This window comes from Phocoena sinus, chromosome 8 (assembly GCF_008692025.1).
Source record: "Phocoena sinus isolate mPhoSin1 chromosome 8, mPhoSin1.pri, whole genome shotgun sequence".
In the NCBI taxonomy this organism is placed as follows: domain Eukaryota; kingdom Metazoa; phylum Chordata; class Mammalia; order Artiodactyla; family Phocoenidae; genus Phocoena; species Phocoena sinus.
In genome coordinates this window covers 65792752-65813017 of record NC_045770.1, presented here as the reverse complement: position 1 = coordinate 65813017, position 20266 = coordinate 65792752, and the positions used below count along the sequence as shown (strand labels likewise).

Sequence of the window (20266 nt, the reverse complement as noted above, 5' to 3'; positions counted from 1 at the left end):
GCATCTCAGAAGGAGGACTCTTGTAACAAAAGAGTCCTGGAACCTCCCTTCTCAGGTCAGGAGGGTGGGCAGCCATCTCTCCTGGGGGTGGCTGATGGTGGCTCTAGGGTTTTCCCCACTTTTCAACCACCTATGCCCCTGTTCTCTGGTTCTTGCCTTTCCTAGGACCTCAAGAAAGTGATCTTGATGGTGGACTCTTGAGTCAGCTGATCTTGGGCCTCCTATAACAGGGGTTATGGTGGAGAAGTCGCCATCAGGCCATCAGTACCGCAGGAACAGTTGCAGCTGCCTGGGTGGCTCAGGCTGCCCTGGGACCCTATGGAGAAGTGTCTGGGCTTCCCCAGCTGAGGGGGTGCTGGTTGGTCCTCCCAGAGGGCCTGTCTGAGCCAGTAATCAGTTCCCTTCATTTAAGGTGCTATCGGAAGCCACTATAGTTATGGTGTAAATTATGTTAGATGAAGGTGGCTTTGAATAATTCTTTGAGTTCTCTGCATGGGGATTTTCTCTGACATTTTCTGATTATGAATGAGGCCTAGACAGTTCAGGGGTAAAGTAGGAGCTCACAAAAGTGGCTGTCCTGTCTGGCATTTCTTCTGAGATGCAAGCAGAACTCCCCTTGGCCTCTCGGAGCATCCCTTCTGCCTTTCTGGTGAGGCCTGCAGAGTCCATAAGAACTGGAGAACAAGTCAGCCTGAAGGGATCGGGGGAGCCCAGGGCACGGGCCAAAGAGCCAGGGAACGAGGAGCAAGTCTATTCAGTGGCCAGAGGGCAGAGCTGGACCTGCAGGTCATCAGAGCTCCGGACAGACTTGCCTTCTGTTTTCATGTTTCTGGTAATATCTGACATTGGCTAGTTGTTATCCCTGTGAGTATCCAGAAAATTGTGATCTCTCAAGACCCTTAGAAAACTTCTAGCTTGGGAGTGGGGTGTCAGCCCATGTGGGACCCATTATGGGGCACAGAAGAGAGCCAGGAAGTGGTAGGCTTTGTGTTTAGGGTAAGGGAATCTGGGCTTCCTGAAGCCTCCGGAGTTGCATCCTGGTTGATGCAGCCAAGTAACCAGGACACAAGGACATATGGAGAGGCTTCCTGGGTGCCGGAGGGCGGGCAGTGGTTCCTTATTTACAACCTACGATAGGCGCAGAGATGTGCTTCCCACATCCCCTCCAGGAAAAAAGCTCTTGTTTCCCCATCTGCTGGGAGCACTGCTGGCAGAAAGCCCCACTGTCTAGGGGATGCTTTGGCTGAGAGGGCTGCCTTGCCCCAGGTCATGGTGCCTCCTTGTGTGGTTCTGCATGAAATGAATGCTGATATAGGGCACCTTCACCCCAACTCATGACAGCTCTGTGAGATCGCCCCATCTCTAACACTCCCCTCGGGGTCAGCTCTGGCTTCTGCTGAGACCACATTACAGCTTGGCTTCTTGCTCTGCGCAGTCGGCTTCTCCCCTCCCTTGCGGAAGTGTGGATCCTAAGAGCTCTACCTCTCGAACCTCGCACATGGTCATCTCCATCTCAGAGGCTGCCTCTCAGGAACTCAGCCATGACTTCTCCTTTGAAGCCAGAGATCCCTGGGTCATTTCTGAGATGGTTCACTTTTGCTTGGTGAGTAGCAGAGGTCTTTTCAGAGATGCCTTAAATGTCCAGTCTGGGAAGAGTGGGAAGCAGGCCATTTGTCCGGGTGGCCGTTCACGTCTGTGGCTGGCAGGGCTGGGAGTGGGTGTGCTCCCACTAGCTCAGAAGCTAAGAGAACACACCTAGGTGCCAGGTTGCCTGAGTCTGAATCTTGCTCTACCATTGGCTCCCTGTGTGATCTGAGGCAGGTTAATGAACCCCTCTGTGCCTCACTTTTCTCATCTGTAAAATGGAGAAGATAATCATCCCTCCCTCACGGTCTCTTGTGAGGAATAAATGGGAATATCTTTATAAAGCTTTATAAAGCTTTTAAAACAGACAGTGCCTGCTGGGCACGTAGTGAGTGATTTAGGAGTGTTTGTTAAAATATCACTTAAGAGCACTGACTTGGGGCTCTCTCCAGGGGGCCCACTTCTTGGGGAGGAAGGACTGGTCGGTGGTTTCTCGCAGTCCTTGCTACCCTCTTGGCCTTGGAGGCCTCGTTTGGTGGCCCCTGTCGGGGGCTTGGCTGGCAGCCCTGTCCCAGTTTCTCTTCTAGACTATAAAAGCCCATCCCTGGCGGGCACTGGGGACTGTTGCTGGCCCTTGCACAGTGGGCAGGGTCCATCCTTACCCGCAAACTCGGCATGCTCCCAGGAGAGAGCAGTCGGTTCCCAGGTTGCCAGTGATCCCAAGGAGGCCCGCCTCCAGATTTTCCTGGCTGCAGTTTGATGGATGGGTTACCACCCATTCTTCCTACGGTTTATCCCGCACACAGGGATGGGGCTGAGACTCAGAGAAATGGGAAAGTGCATGGAATGTGCTGCTGGTGGAGGGACCATCCGTGAGAGATCCCCCAAGGGGAAGATGAAACGCAGTCGTGGGGAGTGAAAAGAAGATGGGAATCAGGCTCAGCCCACGTGGCCTTTCGTGGGAATCAGAGGATGGGTTCCTGGCCTGAGAGAGTCCCCTTTGCCCTTCCACACCCACTCCTCACTTCTCTTGATGATGCCCTGGGTCGCAGGAGGCTGACGTCTGTGGATTGCGTCAAACAGGCTTCCATGCCCCTGGCTCCCAGGGGGGTGTGGCCAGCGGGTGGCACCAGCCGGAGAGCTAGGCCAGGACTGGGCCATTTCCTCGGCAAGCCTCCTGCTGCTGGGAGAGCAGTGGCTGTGTTCTTCCCCTCTCCCTGCAGCCACAGCTCTTGCTCCTTTCTGTAAGGACTTCCTCCCCTAACCCTCTGCAGCCTGAGTCTGTAGTAGCCCCCTTCTTGCTAGCCCAGGCTGCCCTAGCCCTTGTTGACTTTCCTCAACCCTGCCCACCTTTGTAAATGGTTCCTTATTAAACTCTCTTGGCTAGTTTCCTGTGGGGCCCTGACCGATGCATACGCCTCTGGCTGGCAAGCAGGTGTGGGCTGAATTGCAGGGCCTGCGTGCAGGGCACTGTCTGTCCAACTGCATATGGCAGTGCCCTGTGGGCTCCAGGGAGCTTCGTTATTCCCTGCGTGGCGCATCCCCTCCATTGCCGGTGGTAGAAGATCTGGATTTGGTTTCATCAAGGAAGCTGGTAGGATCTTTCAGCGGTCACAGCAGTGTCCTTGGGGAGGGAATGGGACAGAAGCAGCCTTGCAGTGCTGGTGCAGCCAAAGCCGGGAGAGCAGGCGCCGGGATGTTCTGAGGGAAATGAGCTGGGGCTTCTACCAGTTTTTCCTGGTCTGTGTTTAGAGGAACTGGTGGGTCCAGGGCTCCCTCCCTATCCTAGATGACTAGCTCTCAGCTCCTGGACAATTGATCTACTGGTTCTGACTCATTTCTCAACTGGACTCCTTTACTAATGAAAAGCCACAGATCACAGTGCCCCTGAATCAGTCTTACTCTGTATCCCTGTAATTTCAAGAAGTTGTTCTCCGTGTCCTCAACTTCGTGGAAAGACCAAAAGCTCCTCTGCCTGTTTCGGCTTAGATGTGTCTGAATCTGGTTTATTCTGGCCTTTGGCCTCAGGATTTTTAGGTGGAAAACCAACCTTTGTAATCAAGATGCCCAAAGACATATCATCTCCACTGGGAGTTAGAGCAGTGGAAAAGCCCTGGAAATCCCAGATCCAGTTAAAATTCCATAAGACAGTTCGTTAGAAGGCACAAGTGCTTAACTAAACAAAGCCATAATCGAAGCTGTCAGAAGTGATCCACGGTTGTGTTAGAATTTTCTCATTCACACATCATTTCTTCTACAATTTAGTTAGATAACAAACACTACTTATCCCATCACTGGCTTTTTCAGCCGTGAAATGCAGTTGGCGTCTGTGTTGGGCTAATGGCACAGAGAGGGCTTTTGGCTGGTTGGTGAGAAGGGTCCCAGCTTGGGGAGAGGCAGGGTCTTGGGCAACCAAGCTCAAAGAACTTGGCATCCCGTGGCTCCTGAGAAGTTCTCTGGAGCCCGGCATTGTATCTGAGGATGGCATCCTGCTACTGGCATCTTCAGGGCTCCGTCCCTTGGGGATTGCTGGAGCGCAGAGCAGAGCTGTTAAACCAGGCCAGAGTAGACACTGGCCATGGGGAAGCCTGCTTCTCCCAGGATGCCTACTGTCCCCCCATTACTGTGTCACCCCTTTACCTGAAGCTGGTAAGATTGGGAAAGTACAGATCCTTTTCCTAGGAGGCTCATTTTGCAAGATTATCAGTGTTCTCACCTTGGTTAGTATAGTTTGTCAAGCCTTCTTCTGAGCAGGCTTTGAAGCTGGGAGCAGGAATCACAGGGGACGAGAAGAGGGGACCCTGGGTGGCTCAGCGGGGCAGGCCACTGGGACTGAGGATTGTGGCCGGAGCTCTGTTGCTGCCAGCCTCATCCAGGTAGCTAGTGTCTCTCAAGGGGGTAGAGAAGGGAGTGATTGCTTGTTTGTAAATGTTGTTTAGGAGTGGCCAGACCAGGGATGCCAGGGCTGTATGTGAGGGTCCCCTTGGCCTTTAGTTATCTGAGGATAACTAAAACACCACAAATATTTACTTTAATTGCTTACAATAAATCCATATGTGTGCACATATGGGTGTATATATTTGTGTAGACCTTCTCTTTCCCCTCTTTATTTCTTCCAGAGTGGGAAAGAGTATTCTCAGCACAGCAATGAAATGATGGTAATGCTGAACAGGGCTGAGAATCCCAGAAGGTTTGGGTGGGTGGAGCCTCATCTCTGCTCTCTCTTGGGCTGTCCCTAAGCCATAGTGATCACCACACAGTCTGTTTCACAGAGCTGACCTTGTCCGGACACGTTGTAGCTGGGTCAGCTAACATCAGTCAAGGCCTTAGTGTCTCTCTTAGCTTTAGCCCATCCACATGCTGCAGTGGTAGCAGGGACAGCCACTGTTTACTGAGGGCCTACTGTGTGCCGGTGTGTGCTGGGCACTCAATTACATGTAGCCCCCATGACTCCCCCCACAGAGGCAGCGGGGGGCTTATTACCGCTAGGAAATGGAGACTCGGAGGGGTCAGGTGACTTTTCTGAGGCCACTTATGCAGAGCTGAGAATTTAAGTCCAAGCCTCCTTTTCTTTAACGGTACAAGGATGGGGCTACTTGGAGGAAATTTCGCTTGACTTTTCAGGGTGCCAGACTTTTGCTTTTCGGTGTCTTATTTTGTACAGGATGGCCTGGCTCCCCATCCCTACACTTTCTTTCCTTGCAGCTGGGTCCATGTAGCAGCTCTGTGGCCACCCGGGAACAGAGTGGAGGCTAGAAGGAGGCTGTGGTGACGGTCCATCTTATCGCCATCCCTGCTCGGACCCAGGTCCCAGTCCTTCTACCTGGATTCCTTCCCTGGTCTGCCCAGATCTTAGGGGCCTCACCCTATCCTCATCCTCCTGGCGACTGTGGCCCCAGTTCCTGAGTTCTGAAGCACCTGCCCACTGTCACCGTTCCTCCCAGAGACCACAGCCCCTCTGTGTCTCTGTCCCAGCACCAATACACCTGGTCAGAGCCCTGGGCTTGGAGAAGAACCCTGGCCCTCCACTCTGTCAGGGCACCTTGCGGACTGTCTCCTCTCCCACCTTCGGGATCCAGCTCTGCCGCCGCTCTCCTGAGCTGCAGCCACTGGGCCTTTCACTGTTCCTGCACCACACTAAGCCCTCTCCCCCGCTCCCCTGGGGTCTCTGCACCTGCTGTTCCTCTGGCTGGAATGCCCTTTCTGCCCCATAGCCAGGTGGCTCCCCCACTCCTCCCTCACTTGCCTCAGGTCTTTGCTCAGGCTGTGCCTTGTTGAAGAGGCCCTCCCTGATCACCTTCATCAAATAGCCGCTGGTCTGTCTCCCTTACTCTGCTTCATTGTTCTCAGTAGCATTTGAGACGTCTTCTGTTTATATGTTTGGTGTCTCTCTGCCCTCTAGAATATCAGCTGTGTGACGGCAGGGCTGTGTAGGTTTATTCACTGCGTCTGAGAAGTAGGTCACCTATGGAAAGAGCAGGAGTCTTGGGGTCAGAGACGGAGGTTCCACACTTGCCTCTGCCACTTATAGATGTGTGACCTCAGGTATATCCCGTCCTCCCTAGACATTGGAGAAGTGACTCGTGGCCAGTCAGATCAGTGACAAGCAACGGGAAATGGGAAATTTCACACTTAGAAAATAGATTCTCTGTGTGATTGCTCTTCTCCTTATCCACACTCAGAAGTGCCAGGATTGGTGACTCTTGGGCCACTAGGGAGGCCTGCCATCCACCGTCACTGCAAAAGCAGTGTCCAGGGAAGCTCCTTCCTGGCACGGTTTCAGGATGTTGCTGAGTAAAAGACTGAGTCTTGGTCATTCCATGAGAGGAGCCTGGGCCTACAAGTCAGAGGTGATTTCCCTGACACGTCAGCGGGGCGCAGGCAACCGCAGGTGTGAGCACTGGAACCCAGGCTCCAACATTTACTTCCTGTATAACCTTGGACAAGTGACTTCACATCTCTGAGACTCAGTTTTCCCGTCCATAATGTGGGAATCACCGCGTGGGTTTGAGTCCAGGGTTCTCTTTTAGTGAGGGCGTTCTAGGAAAGTCCCCTTCCTGTTCTGACCCCGTCCCCTGTGATCACAAGGGGTCTCTCATGTTCTGACCCCGTCCCCTGTGATCACAAGGGGTCTCTCACAGGGAGAGGATCCCTTTCACTCTCAGTGGTCCCCCCTTAGCCCACGGCAGGTCCAGCGCTCAGGGTCTGAGCTTCCTACTTGCTGTTTGCCCCATTTTCCATTTGGGACCCATTCAAGCTTGATGCTTTCTTTCTAGAAGTCCCATCAGAATCGTCAAACGGGATCCTGTAACTACCTAGAAACACATTTTCAGTCCCATTTACAACAAAAGAACAACAACCTTTGAAGCTCTACAAAAAATAAATTATGTTCCCTATGAGCAGTCCCAGAAGAAAGGCCATTGGAGACATAAACTGTTTTACTGTGACCTATGCGAATGTCCCAGGAAAAATAACTTCCCATTCCTTAAAGCGCTCTCGTCTCTTGTCTTGAACAAAATGGATTAGATTGTTTAAGAAGCAGGCGCTTGAGGCCTGGCAGAGAAGACGGAGCATGCTGGTAACGCAGAAGGGGAGGTGGCTTTACATTTGGGGAAACTCAGTGTCATCAGTTTGATCATCCAAGTCCTCTCTGAGAGGTGCCAACCACCGGCCTGTCGTAGGATGTGGGAGCACAAAAGAGGTAGACTCTGTGGCCAATGGGGAGTTTAAAAAGCTGGAGTCTGACTTTTTACTCAGGTGATTCCATCAGGAGTTGCATAGACTAGAGCAAGGGACAGAAAAGCAACAGATGGGTATCGACATTCTGCGATGGGCCAGGCACGGTGCTGACTCCTTGCCTTCAGTCCTCACATTTATTGCTCCCAAACCTCAGAAGGAGGTTCTGATTCCTCTCTTACAGCAGAGAAAACTGAGGCTTAGAGACATGAAATGCCTTCCATAAGGTCACACAGGGAGTAAGCAAGGGAGTCTGGACCTGAACCCGGTCCAAGTGTCTATGGTTCTAAAGTACGTGCTCTTCTCTCCCATCAAGCAGCCCTTTTCGTCTCCAGTGTATTTCGATAGTCCAGAGGGGAGGGCTGTCTATCGTTCTGGGAAATGTACATGAATATCCATTGCCTTTCCTGGGATGTGTAAACACACATGCACACACATACACACACTGCACAGGGCTCCACCCCCCATCACACACAGGGGCCATCTGATTGATGAGAGGAGTTACCTTCATTCTGGGACTTTGTCGAGAGGCGTCCTTTTTCTAGCCAGCGCACCTGTGTCCTGGTTGCTTTTTTTTTTTTTTTTTTTTTTTGCGGTACGCGGGCCTCTCACTGTTGTGCCTCTCCCGTTGCGGAGCACAGGCTCTGGATGCGCAGGCTCAGCGGCCATGGCTCACGGGCCCAGCCGCTCCGCGGCATGTGGGATCTTCCCGGACCGGGGCACGAACTCACGTCCCCTGCCTTGGCAGGTGGATTCCCAACCACTGCGCCACCAGGGAAGCCCTGGTTGCTTAGATAGATAGGCTAAGCGAGTAGCCAGGCGTGGATAATACCACTGGGTTAAGGCACATAATGAGCCCAGACCTCAGGGGCTGCCAAACTTTCCACAGCACCTTCTAGACACACAGTCCCTGCACAACTGCCAACTGGGATGAAGACTCTGTCACTTAAATTATGTTGCATAAGGTCTGAGCTGGGCCGAGCCATCCTGAGGAAATGGCTAATTTGCTGTCAGGACTCTGGGCTCAGAAAGAACCCGCGTGTGTCTGTGTGTGTTTCCACACACGTCCCCTGGCAGAGACTCGCCGCTCCACACCTCTCATCTCAAATTCCTGGTCCTAGTCGGAATGGGGGATTTCCATGGCACTCGGATGCTTCCCTCCATCTCTAAGTGCAAACCAGAGAGAATGCGAGTGACAAAGCTCCATGAGCTACTCCCACAAAGATGGCAGTCTGTCCTGCTGGCAGATCTGGGTCAGGCGGAGTCTGACAGCTGTGACAGGGGTCAAGCGTGCCCGGCCACGAGGCCGGCTGTCCTCCACGCTGTGTGTGAGGTCACGTGCCACTTGGCCCTAGGGTTGTATTAACTCTTCACTCCTGCCCAGGAGACGGAGCTCAGCCCTGACCCCACAGGGACAGGAAGTTTCAGATGGAAAAACTGGCTTCTACTTTGGTGACTTTAAGGAGGAGGCTTGCTAAGAACCCAGGGTTGCTAGGTTACTGGGAAGATTTAAAAACAAGAATTCTGGGCTTCCCTGGTGGCGCAGTGGTTGAGAGTCTGCCTGCTGATGCAGGGGACACAGGTTCGTGCCCCGGTCCGGGAAGATCCCACATGCCGCGGAGCGGCTGGGCCTGTGAGCCATGGCCGCTGAGCCTGCGCGTCCGGAGCCTGTGCTCCGCAACGGGAGAGGCCACAACAGTGAGAGGCCCGCGTACTGCAAAACAAACAAACAAACAAACAGACAAACAAACAAAAAAAACAAGAATTCTTAACCGGGACTTCATGAATGGGCTTTAGAATATGTAAACATGCAAAAATTATAGAAATAATTCTGGGTAGGTATGTATATGTATATATATGCATACATATATGTATATATATATGTAGAGGGGTGTGTGTGTGTGTGTGTGTGTGTGTGTGTGTGTGTATGCATTTTGTGGGGAGATCATCCAACTCTTTTCTCAGATTTTCCAAGGGGTGTGTGACCCAGAAGAACAGAAGAACCATTGCATCAGCATAACTGGAGGCCCAGCAGGGTCTCCTTAGGATGGGGTGAGGCTGCTCTGGGGATCACATGTGTGGGGTTCTTCTCTGTCTGCCACAGGGGACTGGCTGAGCTGTGTTTCATTAGTAGCTGTGGCGGACAGAGCAACCTCAGGATGGAGTTTGTGCAGACCAGTTTGTAAGGTCTGAGACCAGGGCCTGGTTGCAGGGGTAGTAAGGAGCTTTGAGGAGCCCTCCTGTGTGAAGCTGGACAGCTGGCCCCTCCATCTTCAGCCGATTCCTTGGCTGGGATATCGGGATTTGGTCCCTGAATGTGGTCCTTGGACACTTCAGCACCGCACTGCCCGCGGGAAACCTCATTCAGTCCAAGGTAAGGGCAGCCTGTTTACAGAATCCCCAGGAGAGAAGATGCAGCCTGTCCTTCCTCTGCAACACCTGGCAGACCCCATGTCTTTGGCAGGGGTCGTGTGGAAGTTGATGCCAGCTGCACACCCTCCCGAGAGGAAAGGGTGCTGGCTGTGTCCGCAGGCGCTGCCCTGGGCTGCCCGGGCACTGTCCACACCGATGGAGCGATGGAGGGTTGTGTAGAGGCTGCAGACGGTCACCGGGGGCAGTCACCTGCAACCTGACGGATACTCTTCCCCTAAGGGTGAAGCTCCGTGGACACATGAGCAAGTTGGGGCCCCAGGACCATCCACCATCACAGAAGCCTGTCTTTGAAATGATGTTGCAGTATGCTCAACTCTGAGATTTGCCATGGGGTCACAGAGACGCCTCTTTTCTGGAAAAGATCACAGCCTGGAAGAAGAGACAGATGGGCCAGCAGGTGCTACTAGATGGTGTGAAAAGTGGACAATAGCTGGGGAAGTCCCCACGAGCAGGCACTTTCATCTCTGTATTTCTTACACTGAGCTCAGAAAATGTGTCACTAAATGGACAGATTCCTTGCATATAGTTAGTGCTCAAAGGGTCCTTCTGTGTCCTGAGGGCCTGGTGTAAGGCCTGATGATTAGATATACCCACAGAGCAACCCAAATAGAGATAGGAACCTGGAGAGACCTCGCTGAAGAGGAGACACAGAGCAGGGAGCTTTCATCGTTACCCTGTTTCATATTTAATGCTCCTTAGCAGCCCAGCCCAGAAGGCTTCTGGGAGAGCATACTGAGACAGGAGATGTTAAAGTGCTTTGTGCACTTTGGTGCTGGGCAAAACGCTGGCTTCCCTTAAAAGTAATTTTTCCAGTGTGGGAATTTCCAAAGTTCCTCATTCCACATTGCCGTGTTTATTCTTGCGTGCTCCAGGTACTTCAGTGTTTTCTCTGTGACGTGGTGGTAACAGTCCTTTCGGGCAGGAGTTGGGTCTGCCCTCATGTTGAATTTCCAGTGCCATGGCTGGCAGAGAGTAGGCACTTTATTGGTACTCACAGGCCACAGCAAGGGGTGTGGAGGGCTCAAATGCTGTAATAAAGAATGGAGGGATGTGCTAATGGGCCCTGCCTCCAGGAAGCTTCCCAGAGGACATGACCACCTGGGCTGTGTCTTATATGAATATATCTTCTGAGTGGTGTGAGGGTGGCCCAAGCATAGCCAGAGAAGTGAGCTCGCCCTCCCGTTGTCATCATGAACAGGACGTTCCATTTTTCACAGAGGATGGAGCTGCCCATGTGCTGACCACAGGCCAGTGAAGGTCTTGAATTCACATATGCAAGCCTGAGGCTGAAGGGCCATGGCCATTCTTTGCTCTGACATGGTTAGCCACAGAGAGCCTCTTTGGGTGAGCTGTGCCTAGGACGAGGGGCCTAGTAGAACAAGGGAAAGTCATCCCATCTTCAAAGGAGCAAAACAATTGTGACTCCCAGTTTTCTCTCAGTCATTCAGTAGGTACTTATTGAGCAGTTCCCATGCATAGCACATTGTGTTGGGCCTGGGGTTCAGGAAGAAATAACATGAATTTTGTTCTTGGAGTTTTCAGTCAGGGCTAGATTAAGATATGTGGGGTCCTAAGAATGTTAATGCTCCCTTCCCTTCTCTCCCGTATGTAATTCAAAATAAAAATATATTAAATTATAAATATTTATGAGGAATACCAGCCAGTTCTAATTTTTCTCATGATAACTACTTAAATTTTTTTTTAGATATCAAATTTTCTCAAAACTACTTTGGTACTTGAACATCACTGATGTTCTGAAGGGTAATGAAGGGTATTCTCAGGGTAACGTTCAGAAACCACAGCCCTGCTCTCAGCCTCAGGGAGATAAGACACACAGAGAATAATAGCATGTACCAAGGGCCCTCATTTCTCAGACTGAGAGAACTCAGATAAGGAGGAGGTTACTTTCGTAACAAATGCTTGTGGAAGAACAAAAATTTGACCTTGGCCTTCAAAGCTAAGTAAGGTTTGTAAATTCTCCGATGGAGATCAGAACATTCAAGGCAAAGGAATCCAAATGAGCAAAGGAAGAGCATGAGAGGGTATATAAGAAGAAGAGGAAAGTTCAATTTGATGGGGATGTGAAAGGGAGTCACGGGAGAGAGGATGAATGGTGTGACCAGATCCTGTAGCGTCTTGAATGCCAGGATAAAGGAGTTTGGGTTGTACTGGGTAGTTCGTGGGAGCCACTGAAGGTTTCTGAGCCTCTGCGGTTATAGACCAATTTTCACCTTCAGGATGTTCAAAACCACCCTTGCATTGCATTTAAGAGTATCTACAGTGGTGAAGTGATGCCAGTATTGGTAATTGCTTTCACTGTGCTTTGGTGTAATGCATCTTTAAAACGGAGTTTTATCCTGTAAGTGCATCTATAGGAAAAAAGTACCAAAGTCTTCATTATCATTAACCAGTGCCAAATGGGATTTACAGAGAGAGTGAGTGATTGAAGACCATGCCTTTGTTCTCCCATTACTGCTCAAATCTGTTAGGGAGAGATCACAATGACTGCAGTGATTAAAAAACAACAACAATTTGGGGAAGCAGATATCTGCATGGCCTCAGAGTAACACCCCACACATTACTTATTAATTACAAAGGGACAAAGTAATTTTACAGAGTGGAGAGATATGGCAGACACCACCTCCATCAAGTGATCACACTTAGCATTACCAATAATGGGACAAATGTGGCTTTTGATGCAGTGCAATGGGAAGGACAGAACATCAGTTACCTAGTATTCTTGCCAAAAATTGACCTGAATGTAATAAAGAGAAATTAATCAGACACATTCACATTGTAAGATATAGCCTCCAAATCAAGTAGCATAGACTCTAAAACTATAAATGTTTTGAAAGAAAAAAGAAAAGGATGTGTGTATGTGTTCAGAGGGTCTGTATTAGACTAAAAGGAGACCAAAAAGATATGACAACCAAATGTAATGCTTGATCTCTGATTGGATCATGACCTGGGAAAACGAACAAGAGCTATAAAGGACATTATTGGGATAATAGGGAAAATTTGAATACAGAATGTATATTAGATAATAGTTTATTCCATCAGTGTTAGTATGGAATGTATGACAGTGGTATTATATTAATGTTCAAGAATGCCTGGTACTTAGGATAATTGATGCTGTATTTAGAGGTGGAGTAACAGAGAGAGAGAGAGAGAGAGAGAGCATGAATAATGTGGTAAGATGTTAACAACTGATAAATCTAGGTGATGGCTATACTGATACTCATTGTGCTACTCCTTCAACTTTTCTATAGCTATGAAGTTTTTCAAATGAAAATCTTAAAGCAACAGCAACTCCTTGTGTAGCAATGTAGGACAACATATGTTCTTAGAGCTGTGATCTCAAACTGGCATGTAGTTAATTTTACATGTTGTAAAGCTACTCCAGACCAAATGTACGTATTGTCCCTTGCTTAATAAGAGATGTGTGCTATAAGCTGACTGCAAAGTGAATTTTTGTGGTTGATCCTATTTTTTTTAATTGAAGTATAGTAAATTTACAGTGTTGTGTTAGTTTCAGGTATACAGCTAAGTGATTCAGTTATGCATATATGTACTGTTTTTTTATTGATCTCCATTGCAAAAATGGAGAATAATTGAGGTGAAAGTGTTTGCTAAGAGAAAAGTTTGCATGAAGTGCTATTCTGTGGCAACCCAGAGTGTTTGTGTGAGTGTTTCAAGGCTCTGTAGAAATTTTCTTGATTACATGCTTTGCTCCCTTTAGTGTTTTATTCACTTTACTCTTGCTAAGATAATGTGTTCTGCCATGCTTGGGGTCTCTAATCTACCACTCCCCATTTACTTACACCCTTTGGGAGATTATTTCTTGCAGCTGTCCCCTCTCACAGTGTCTAATGGAGCTCGGTTGCCATGCTACACTTTGCCAGTTGGTGTTACTGATCCACAGCTTTAAAATTTTCTGTCTGCGGCATCAGAATCTAGAAAATGTATCAGTAAATTACCTTATCAATTCTGTGAATTAAAATTCAATTAAGATGCTTATTTAAATCAAAGAATACTTTTAGAGAAACTGCAGTTAGTTTACATTGCATCCATAGGTAACACCAGGGGATGAGAATGGCTGCTGTGTAGGACATGCATTTCTTTTACCCACAGTGTCTTACCTACAGACAGAGGTAAAGTCCCACACAGAGAAGCTAGTAGACTCAGGAAGGTGCTTTTGATGTTTTCGGTTCTTTTGTGTGCCAGCAACAGCAGCATCATTACTTACTATTACTACTACTCCGAGTTACTGCTATGGACTGTGCCCTGCATGCCAGATAACTGTATGAGGTACTTTACAACTATATGTGTAACCCTCAGAAAAATCCTGTGAGATGAATATGATTCTTTACAGTAAAAGTGTAGAAACTGAGGCTAAGAGAGGCTAAGTTAACTTGCCACTCTCACACAGTCCGAGGCAAATGTAGAACCAAGATTTAAAACCCGACTGTATTGATCAGATCTGTACAGTTTATATTGTTCCAGATTTTTTTAAGTTTCTATTAAGAGCATGATATATAGGGCTTCCCTGGTGGCGCAGTGGTTGAGAGTCCGCCTGCCGATGTAGGGGACACGGGTTCGTGCCCCGGTCCGGGAAGATCCCACATGCCGCGGAGCGGCTGGGCCCGTGAGTCATGGCCGCTGAGCCTGCGCGTCTGGAGCCTGTGCTCCGCAACGGGAGAGGCCACAACAGTGAGAGGCCCGCGTACCGCAAACAAACAAACAAATAAATAAATAAAAGCATGATATATAATTTAAAAAAAAGCCCTTTAAGTGGTTATCTCCTTGATTATGCAGGTAATAAATGGAGATGAGGGTCAGGGCGTGAAAGCTGTAAGCACTTAGGAAAGAGAGCCTGGAGGCTCGGAACTTGCTTGAGGGAAGATCAGAACTCTGTGCCCTGAGCACCAGCTGCATTTGTGCTTTGTGTATTCAGTGCTGTTTTCCCTTTTTAAAAGCTCTGGCCAGGCTTCCCAGGTGGCACAGTGGTTGAGAATCCACCTGCCAATACAGGGGGCACGGGTTCGAGCCTGCACTCTAGAGCCTGCGAGCCACAACTACTGAGCCCGCATGCCACAACTACCGAAGCCCACGGACCTAGAGCCCGTGCTCCGCAACAAGAGAAGCCACCGCAATGAGAAGCCCACGCACCGCAACAAAGAGTAGCCCCTGCTCACCACAAGTGGAGAAAAGCCCACGCTCAGCAACAAAGCCCCAAATGCAGCCATAAATAAATAAATTTATTAAAAAAAAAAAAAGGCTCTAGCCATTCTTAACCATCCTCAGGGGATCCTGTCCATATGTGACCTGAGACCTAAGGAAAGGAGATGAGTCTCCTGGGGATCAGGGGGTGGTAGTACCTGGAGAAGTTCTTCTTTGGTTCCTCTCACTGGAACTTCCTCATCATTTGGTTCTGATTCATGTTTAATATCTCAAGCTCCAAATCTGTTCTCTTGGTTCACAAATATTCTTGCCCTCCAAAGTTCTCACTAGGCTACAAACACTGAACGCCCCCTTTGAATCTGAGGTCCCTCAAACACACCTTTGTTATTCTTTCATCCATCAGTCCCATCATGATCTCACTCCTACCCCCTTCCCAACAGATGATACTCCAGAAGTATCCTTATAATCTCCACTTCCTCCACACCTGCATTACTAGCGGCTACTGCTGAAAGTGTGGATATGATCAGGACTGAAAGCAGGAGGATTGGTTGAAAGTCCATTTGAGTAGTTAGACCCTCCAGTCTCCTCTTTGACTCCATGGAGTCAGGTAAATAAATGCTCCCCCCCCCAGCACCAACTTTAACAGAAGACTGAAGGTTTACTTTCAGGAGAGTAAAACAGGGTTTGGGGCTGAGGGACATCCAGCACAGAGTGGAGTGCTACACTGAAAACAGCAAGATTAAGTGAAAGCCTGTATAACACTGGATATGGAGACCTCCCCAGCCATCATCTTCCAGTTGTTCCTAGAACGGGGGACAGCCAGATTTTTACACTCTAATCATGTGATAAGAAGAGTTTTCTCTAGGAAACCTGATCAGCCTTTCAAAAAGAGCCCTAAGATATTAACTATGTGTGTTTCCCCTAAACATGGCCCACCCAGATTACTCCACTGTAAGGCTCATAGTCACAAAGTTTCCCCTCCCCAGAGTTTCCAATTAATCTTTTTGATTAAATAAGAGGAGATGGTTGAGGATCACCAGACACCAAAAAAGAATGGCAAGAAACAATATGCAAGAGACATGAAACAAATAAATGAGAAAAAGCAACCTAAAGGAAACAGACAATCCAGGGAAATGAAGTTTTAAAACTTGATAAGAATCTTCAGAGAGATGAGTAGAAATTGTGTTCAGGAAGAAGATGCTTTTACAAAAGTAAGATCACAACCAGAGCTCTTGGGAATTACCAACATGCTAACAAAAATGCAACACTCAGTAGATATGTTGGAAGCTAAAATTGGAGTTACTTTCAGAACATGGAAATAAGATAAAAGGCAAAGAGATGAAAAGCGGAGGAAAAGTCAGGTAGGACATCAGTCCTGGAGGTCCAAGGGCCAAAAAATAGGTGTTCCAGGTAGAAAGGATGAACAAGAAAGGAGAAAGCATCAAAGAAATTACTCAAGAAAATTTTTCATAACTGAGGCACATGTCAGGATTGAAAGGGCCCACTGACTGCTTCTCATAATGAATGAAAGAAAATAGACTCATATCAAGGCATATAAAGGTGAATTTTCAGAACACTGTGGACAAGGTAAAGCTCTTGTGAACTCCTGTACAGAAAAGATAAAGGAATAAGAATCATAATGGCGTCAGATTACTCAAAAACAATGTTGGAAACTAAAAGAAAATAGAACAATGCCTTTAACGTTCTGAGGGGGAATGCTTTTCAACTTGGAATTCTATACCCGCATGAACTATTAAGTGTGGGTATGGGATAAAGTCATTTTCAGACATGCACAGCTGGAGATGGGTGGGGAAGGGAGGCACAGTATGTCTGTGAGGGTTAAACCTTTATCTTCTACTAGGGAAAGTCAATAGATAATGCTTAAACCTGAAAAAAAATTAGAAGTAACATAAGCATGTTATATAAAGATAGGGAGTATACACTAAGAGAAAAAGCCAGAAGAATTGAAAGCAGTTGCCTTGGGAGAGTGGGAAATGTTGGGAGCCAGGGGTGGAGGTGGAACAGGACACTTTTTATAAGATTTGTAGAAGTAGTTGATCCTTTAATCTTTGTGCATATAAAGCTTGTATCAATATAAGACACTAAAAAGTAGGGGTGGGGAGAAAGTAGTTGAAGCAGAGGAAGAGAAGGAGGTGGAGGAAGAAGAGGAAAAGAAAGAGGAGAAAACATAAGAAGGAAAGTGCATTGGGGCTGGTGGTTGGGAGACAGACTCAGTTCAGGGTTTTATTCTGAGACTCAGCTTTCTCATTTATAAGATGGGGGAAATGTGTCTTTCATGGGTTTTTATGAAACTTGAATGTTCCTGATATAAAGTAAGTCTTTAATAAATGTTTATTTCAATAATTTCTTCTTTTGTTTTGAATGAATATGCGACTTAAAAATAGTAGAAATTCTCAATAATGGAAAAATTCATTCATCTACTCATTATCTGTCAGACCCTAATGTCCATATGATGGTCATGACTAACAAAGCCAAGACAGCCAGCCCTGAGTCCCAGGGCTGCTCACTTTTGCCTCTGTTTGTTTATGTTTTCGGGTTCCCAGTGTGTGGGGAACAGCCTCTGCGAGGGAGAGGCTCTCTCACAGAGAGATGCTCCTTCCATGGGAAGCATCCCCTGGAGGGTTTTGCCCTGTACTTTTCCTTGTCTGGGGCACCTAGTGTGGAAGATACAGAAGCAAAAGTGTGGTCTAGGAAGGAGCGTGCGATTGGCTGACTGCCTGAGAGAGGAGCAGCAACCCATTTTACGTGACCAGTTCTCCATGCTTTTCTGTACCTGTAAGTCTCCAAGGACACCAGCGCGTATCTGCCAGTGTATCAGCCTGGCCAGCCACGGGTCTTCTGAGCATTTTCTTGCCCATTGACTAGAAGTTTTGTCCACTTGGTATCTGGAAGCAGCACGGTCTTGAGAATTTCTTCACATGCCTTCACTTTTCTAACAACACAGTTCTTTCCCCTAGCTCATTTTCAATTCATCTAAGACAAATGCCCCACTTTCTACCAGAAAAAAAACACGAATCAATAGTACCAGCTGACGCATCGTCAGCCCTTCTCTAGGAAGCCTGAGGCTGGGACAGGAATCCCCTTCAACGTGAGCACTCTGGAATCATCTCCTACTCCCAACGCCTGAGTCAATGGTTGGCTGATAACCATCACTGCTTTTCCAGGGTCTCCTTGTAGCTATTTGGGGAAATAGTCAGTCATCTGGACGGGATTTAGACATTATGCCTGACCATTCTGGATCTGAAATCATCCCAGTGCAGGAAAAAACCCACATGTGTATTGAACCCATATTAGATATTTTGTGGTGGCTTTTCTTTTGCAAAATGGATGAATGGCTTAGATTCAGGAGTCTGTAGCAAATCCATGTGAGATTTTATGGTACGTGTGTGTGTTTTGCTTGTACATTTTTTATATTCGCTTGCTAGAAGTGCTGTGTGCTGGAGCTTTGGAGACATAGATCATTTGAAACCCGTAGATAAGCCTTAAACTTTATTTCAGCTGGTAGCTTCTACCCTCTCGCTCAGCTGGGTCTTTCATCACAGAGGCTCCCAAGGACAAAATCAGCCAGATGGTTATGGGCATTACAAGTTGCTGCAGGGTGGTTGGAGGAGGCCTCAATAATCCATAGTTTTGTCCCCTAAAGATGAGCCAGGCTTTAAACACTGCCAACCTGCACTAATAAGGAAGCTGTAGTGGGAGGGTGACTCCCTTTCAGGGTGTGTGAGGATGGATGGCCAACTTCTCCGACTCTGAGGTTCCATCAGTAAGGCCTGGACTAGGGTGCTTACCGTGGAGAAAGGCCGGATCTGAAACAGTGGGAAGGAAGTGTAGAGAGAATCTGAAGACATTGGATGAAGGAGAGAGAGAGCAGTACACTGGACTCATAGAGGAGGAAAGCAAGGGTTTCCAGTAGGGAGCGAGCATGGTACCAAGTCAGAGGAAGGACTTCTGAATTTGGTGAGAAGGAAGTTAATGGAAATTTTTGATAGAACGGTTTCAGTGGAATGTCAGGGACTGAAGCCAGACTCTATGGCATTTATGAGGGAGGAGACGCTGAGGCAATGGAAGCCATAATGTGCAACCCAGGATGATGCCAACTCCTGTTATTTGTAGTGTTGCCTAGGGCTCTTCGTGGAACAGGATTATGAGTTTGTTTCTCGGTGAATCAAGTAGGAGTGCTGTTACTGATTACTAATGTCTGATGTGGGCTTAGGAGTGGTCAGTGTTGGCATGCATCACACCTCCATGCCATCCATAGCAGAGGTTAGATGTCCAGGGAGCTACTAACTCACCACCATTCCCTCATCATGGCCTGTCCTTTCTCGTCTTCCTATTTGTACTTAGGGTTGATACTCATGATATCTCACAACCAGCCACTAACCCCAGCATTCACAGGCTATAAACAACCAGTGTGCCCATAGGGGCGCTTACTGCCAAATAGCCCTACTGTTACGCTACTGTTACTCCTGTTGTTTGCTTAACCAGTAGTGCCCTTTCCCTGTCTTGATCTAGTGAACGCCACTCATTCTTCAAATCCTCTTCAAATGGCGTCTTTTCAATGTAACATTGCCTGTAAACTTTTCTCCTTTTTATATATGCCGTGACACTTGATGCATATATGGATTATGCCACTTACTGCATTAATATTGCAGTTGTTTGTTTACATGTCTTTATCTTCCTTTAGCCGGGATGCTACTTATGGACAGCAGGGGTGCCTGATTCATCTCTGAATCATCAGAGGTAAGCAGAATGCCTAGTACATAATTGGTACTCAGTAAATTGTCCCTCTTACCTAGCATCGTTTAGGCATTCATTGAATGTTTGATGACCTGATTCATTTGTGGTCAGTTTTTTTTTTTTTTAATAAGGAAATGTGAATATGTTTAAAGGCAGCACAAAAAATGCCTGGTACTCAACAGAACATTCGTGAATCAGGATTGGGCCCAGGGCTATCCAGTCCACCTGAGCAGAAAAGAGACCTCTGCTCTACAGTTCCTTTTAAGACCCCATCACCATACTCCCTGCCTTGTACCTGTTGTCCATGACCCTCCTTTTGCTCAGGTGTGTTGACTGTTGAGTGATCTGATGTTATCATTCATTTACTCAACTTACTGAGCACCTATTATGGACAGGTGCACACGCCCCAGCCCTCAGGGGCTCACCCGAAAGGAAAACTGTAAAGGTGGAACTTCATGATGTAAGAGGAAACCTTTTCATTTGTCTTCATATGCCTAACCTAGGTGAAAATAGTCCAGGAAAGATAAAAACCCAGTACAAATACTTTTTTTTAAAGACAATGTGGAAATAATAA

The 20266-nt window shown here is 47.9% G+C and overlaps 2 protein-coding genes across 4 annotated transcripts in view; one reads left to right on the top strand and one right to left on the bottom strand.

The window, feature by feature from the left end:
* The window catches only part of LOC116757646 (dihydrofolate reductase-like), a 29198-nt gene extending 18504 nt beyond the window's left edge, over positions 1 to 10694 (bottom strand). The window contains 2 exon segments of the mRNA XM_032639611.1: positions 9769 to 9915; positions 10630 to 10694. Of these exon segments, the coding sequence (XP_032495502.1) occupies positions 9769 to 9915; positions 10630 to 10694 (212 nt within the window).
* Positions 1 to 20266, top strand: part of GALNT18 (polypeptide N-acetylgalactosaminyltransferase 18) — a 353141-nt gene that overhangs the window by 91667 nt on the left and 241208 nt on the right. The gene's annotated exons all lie outside the window — the stretch shown is intronic.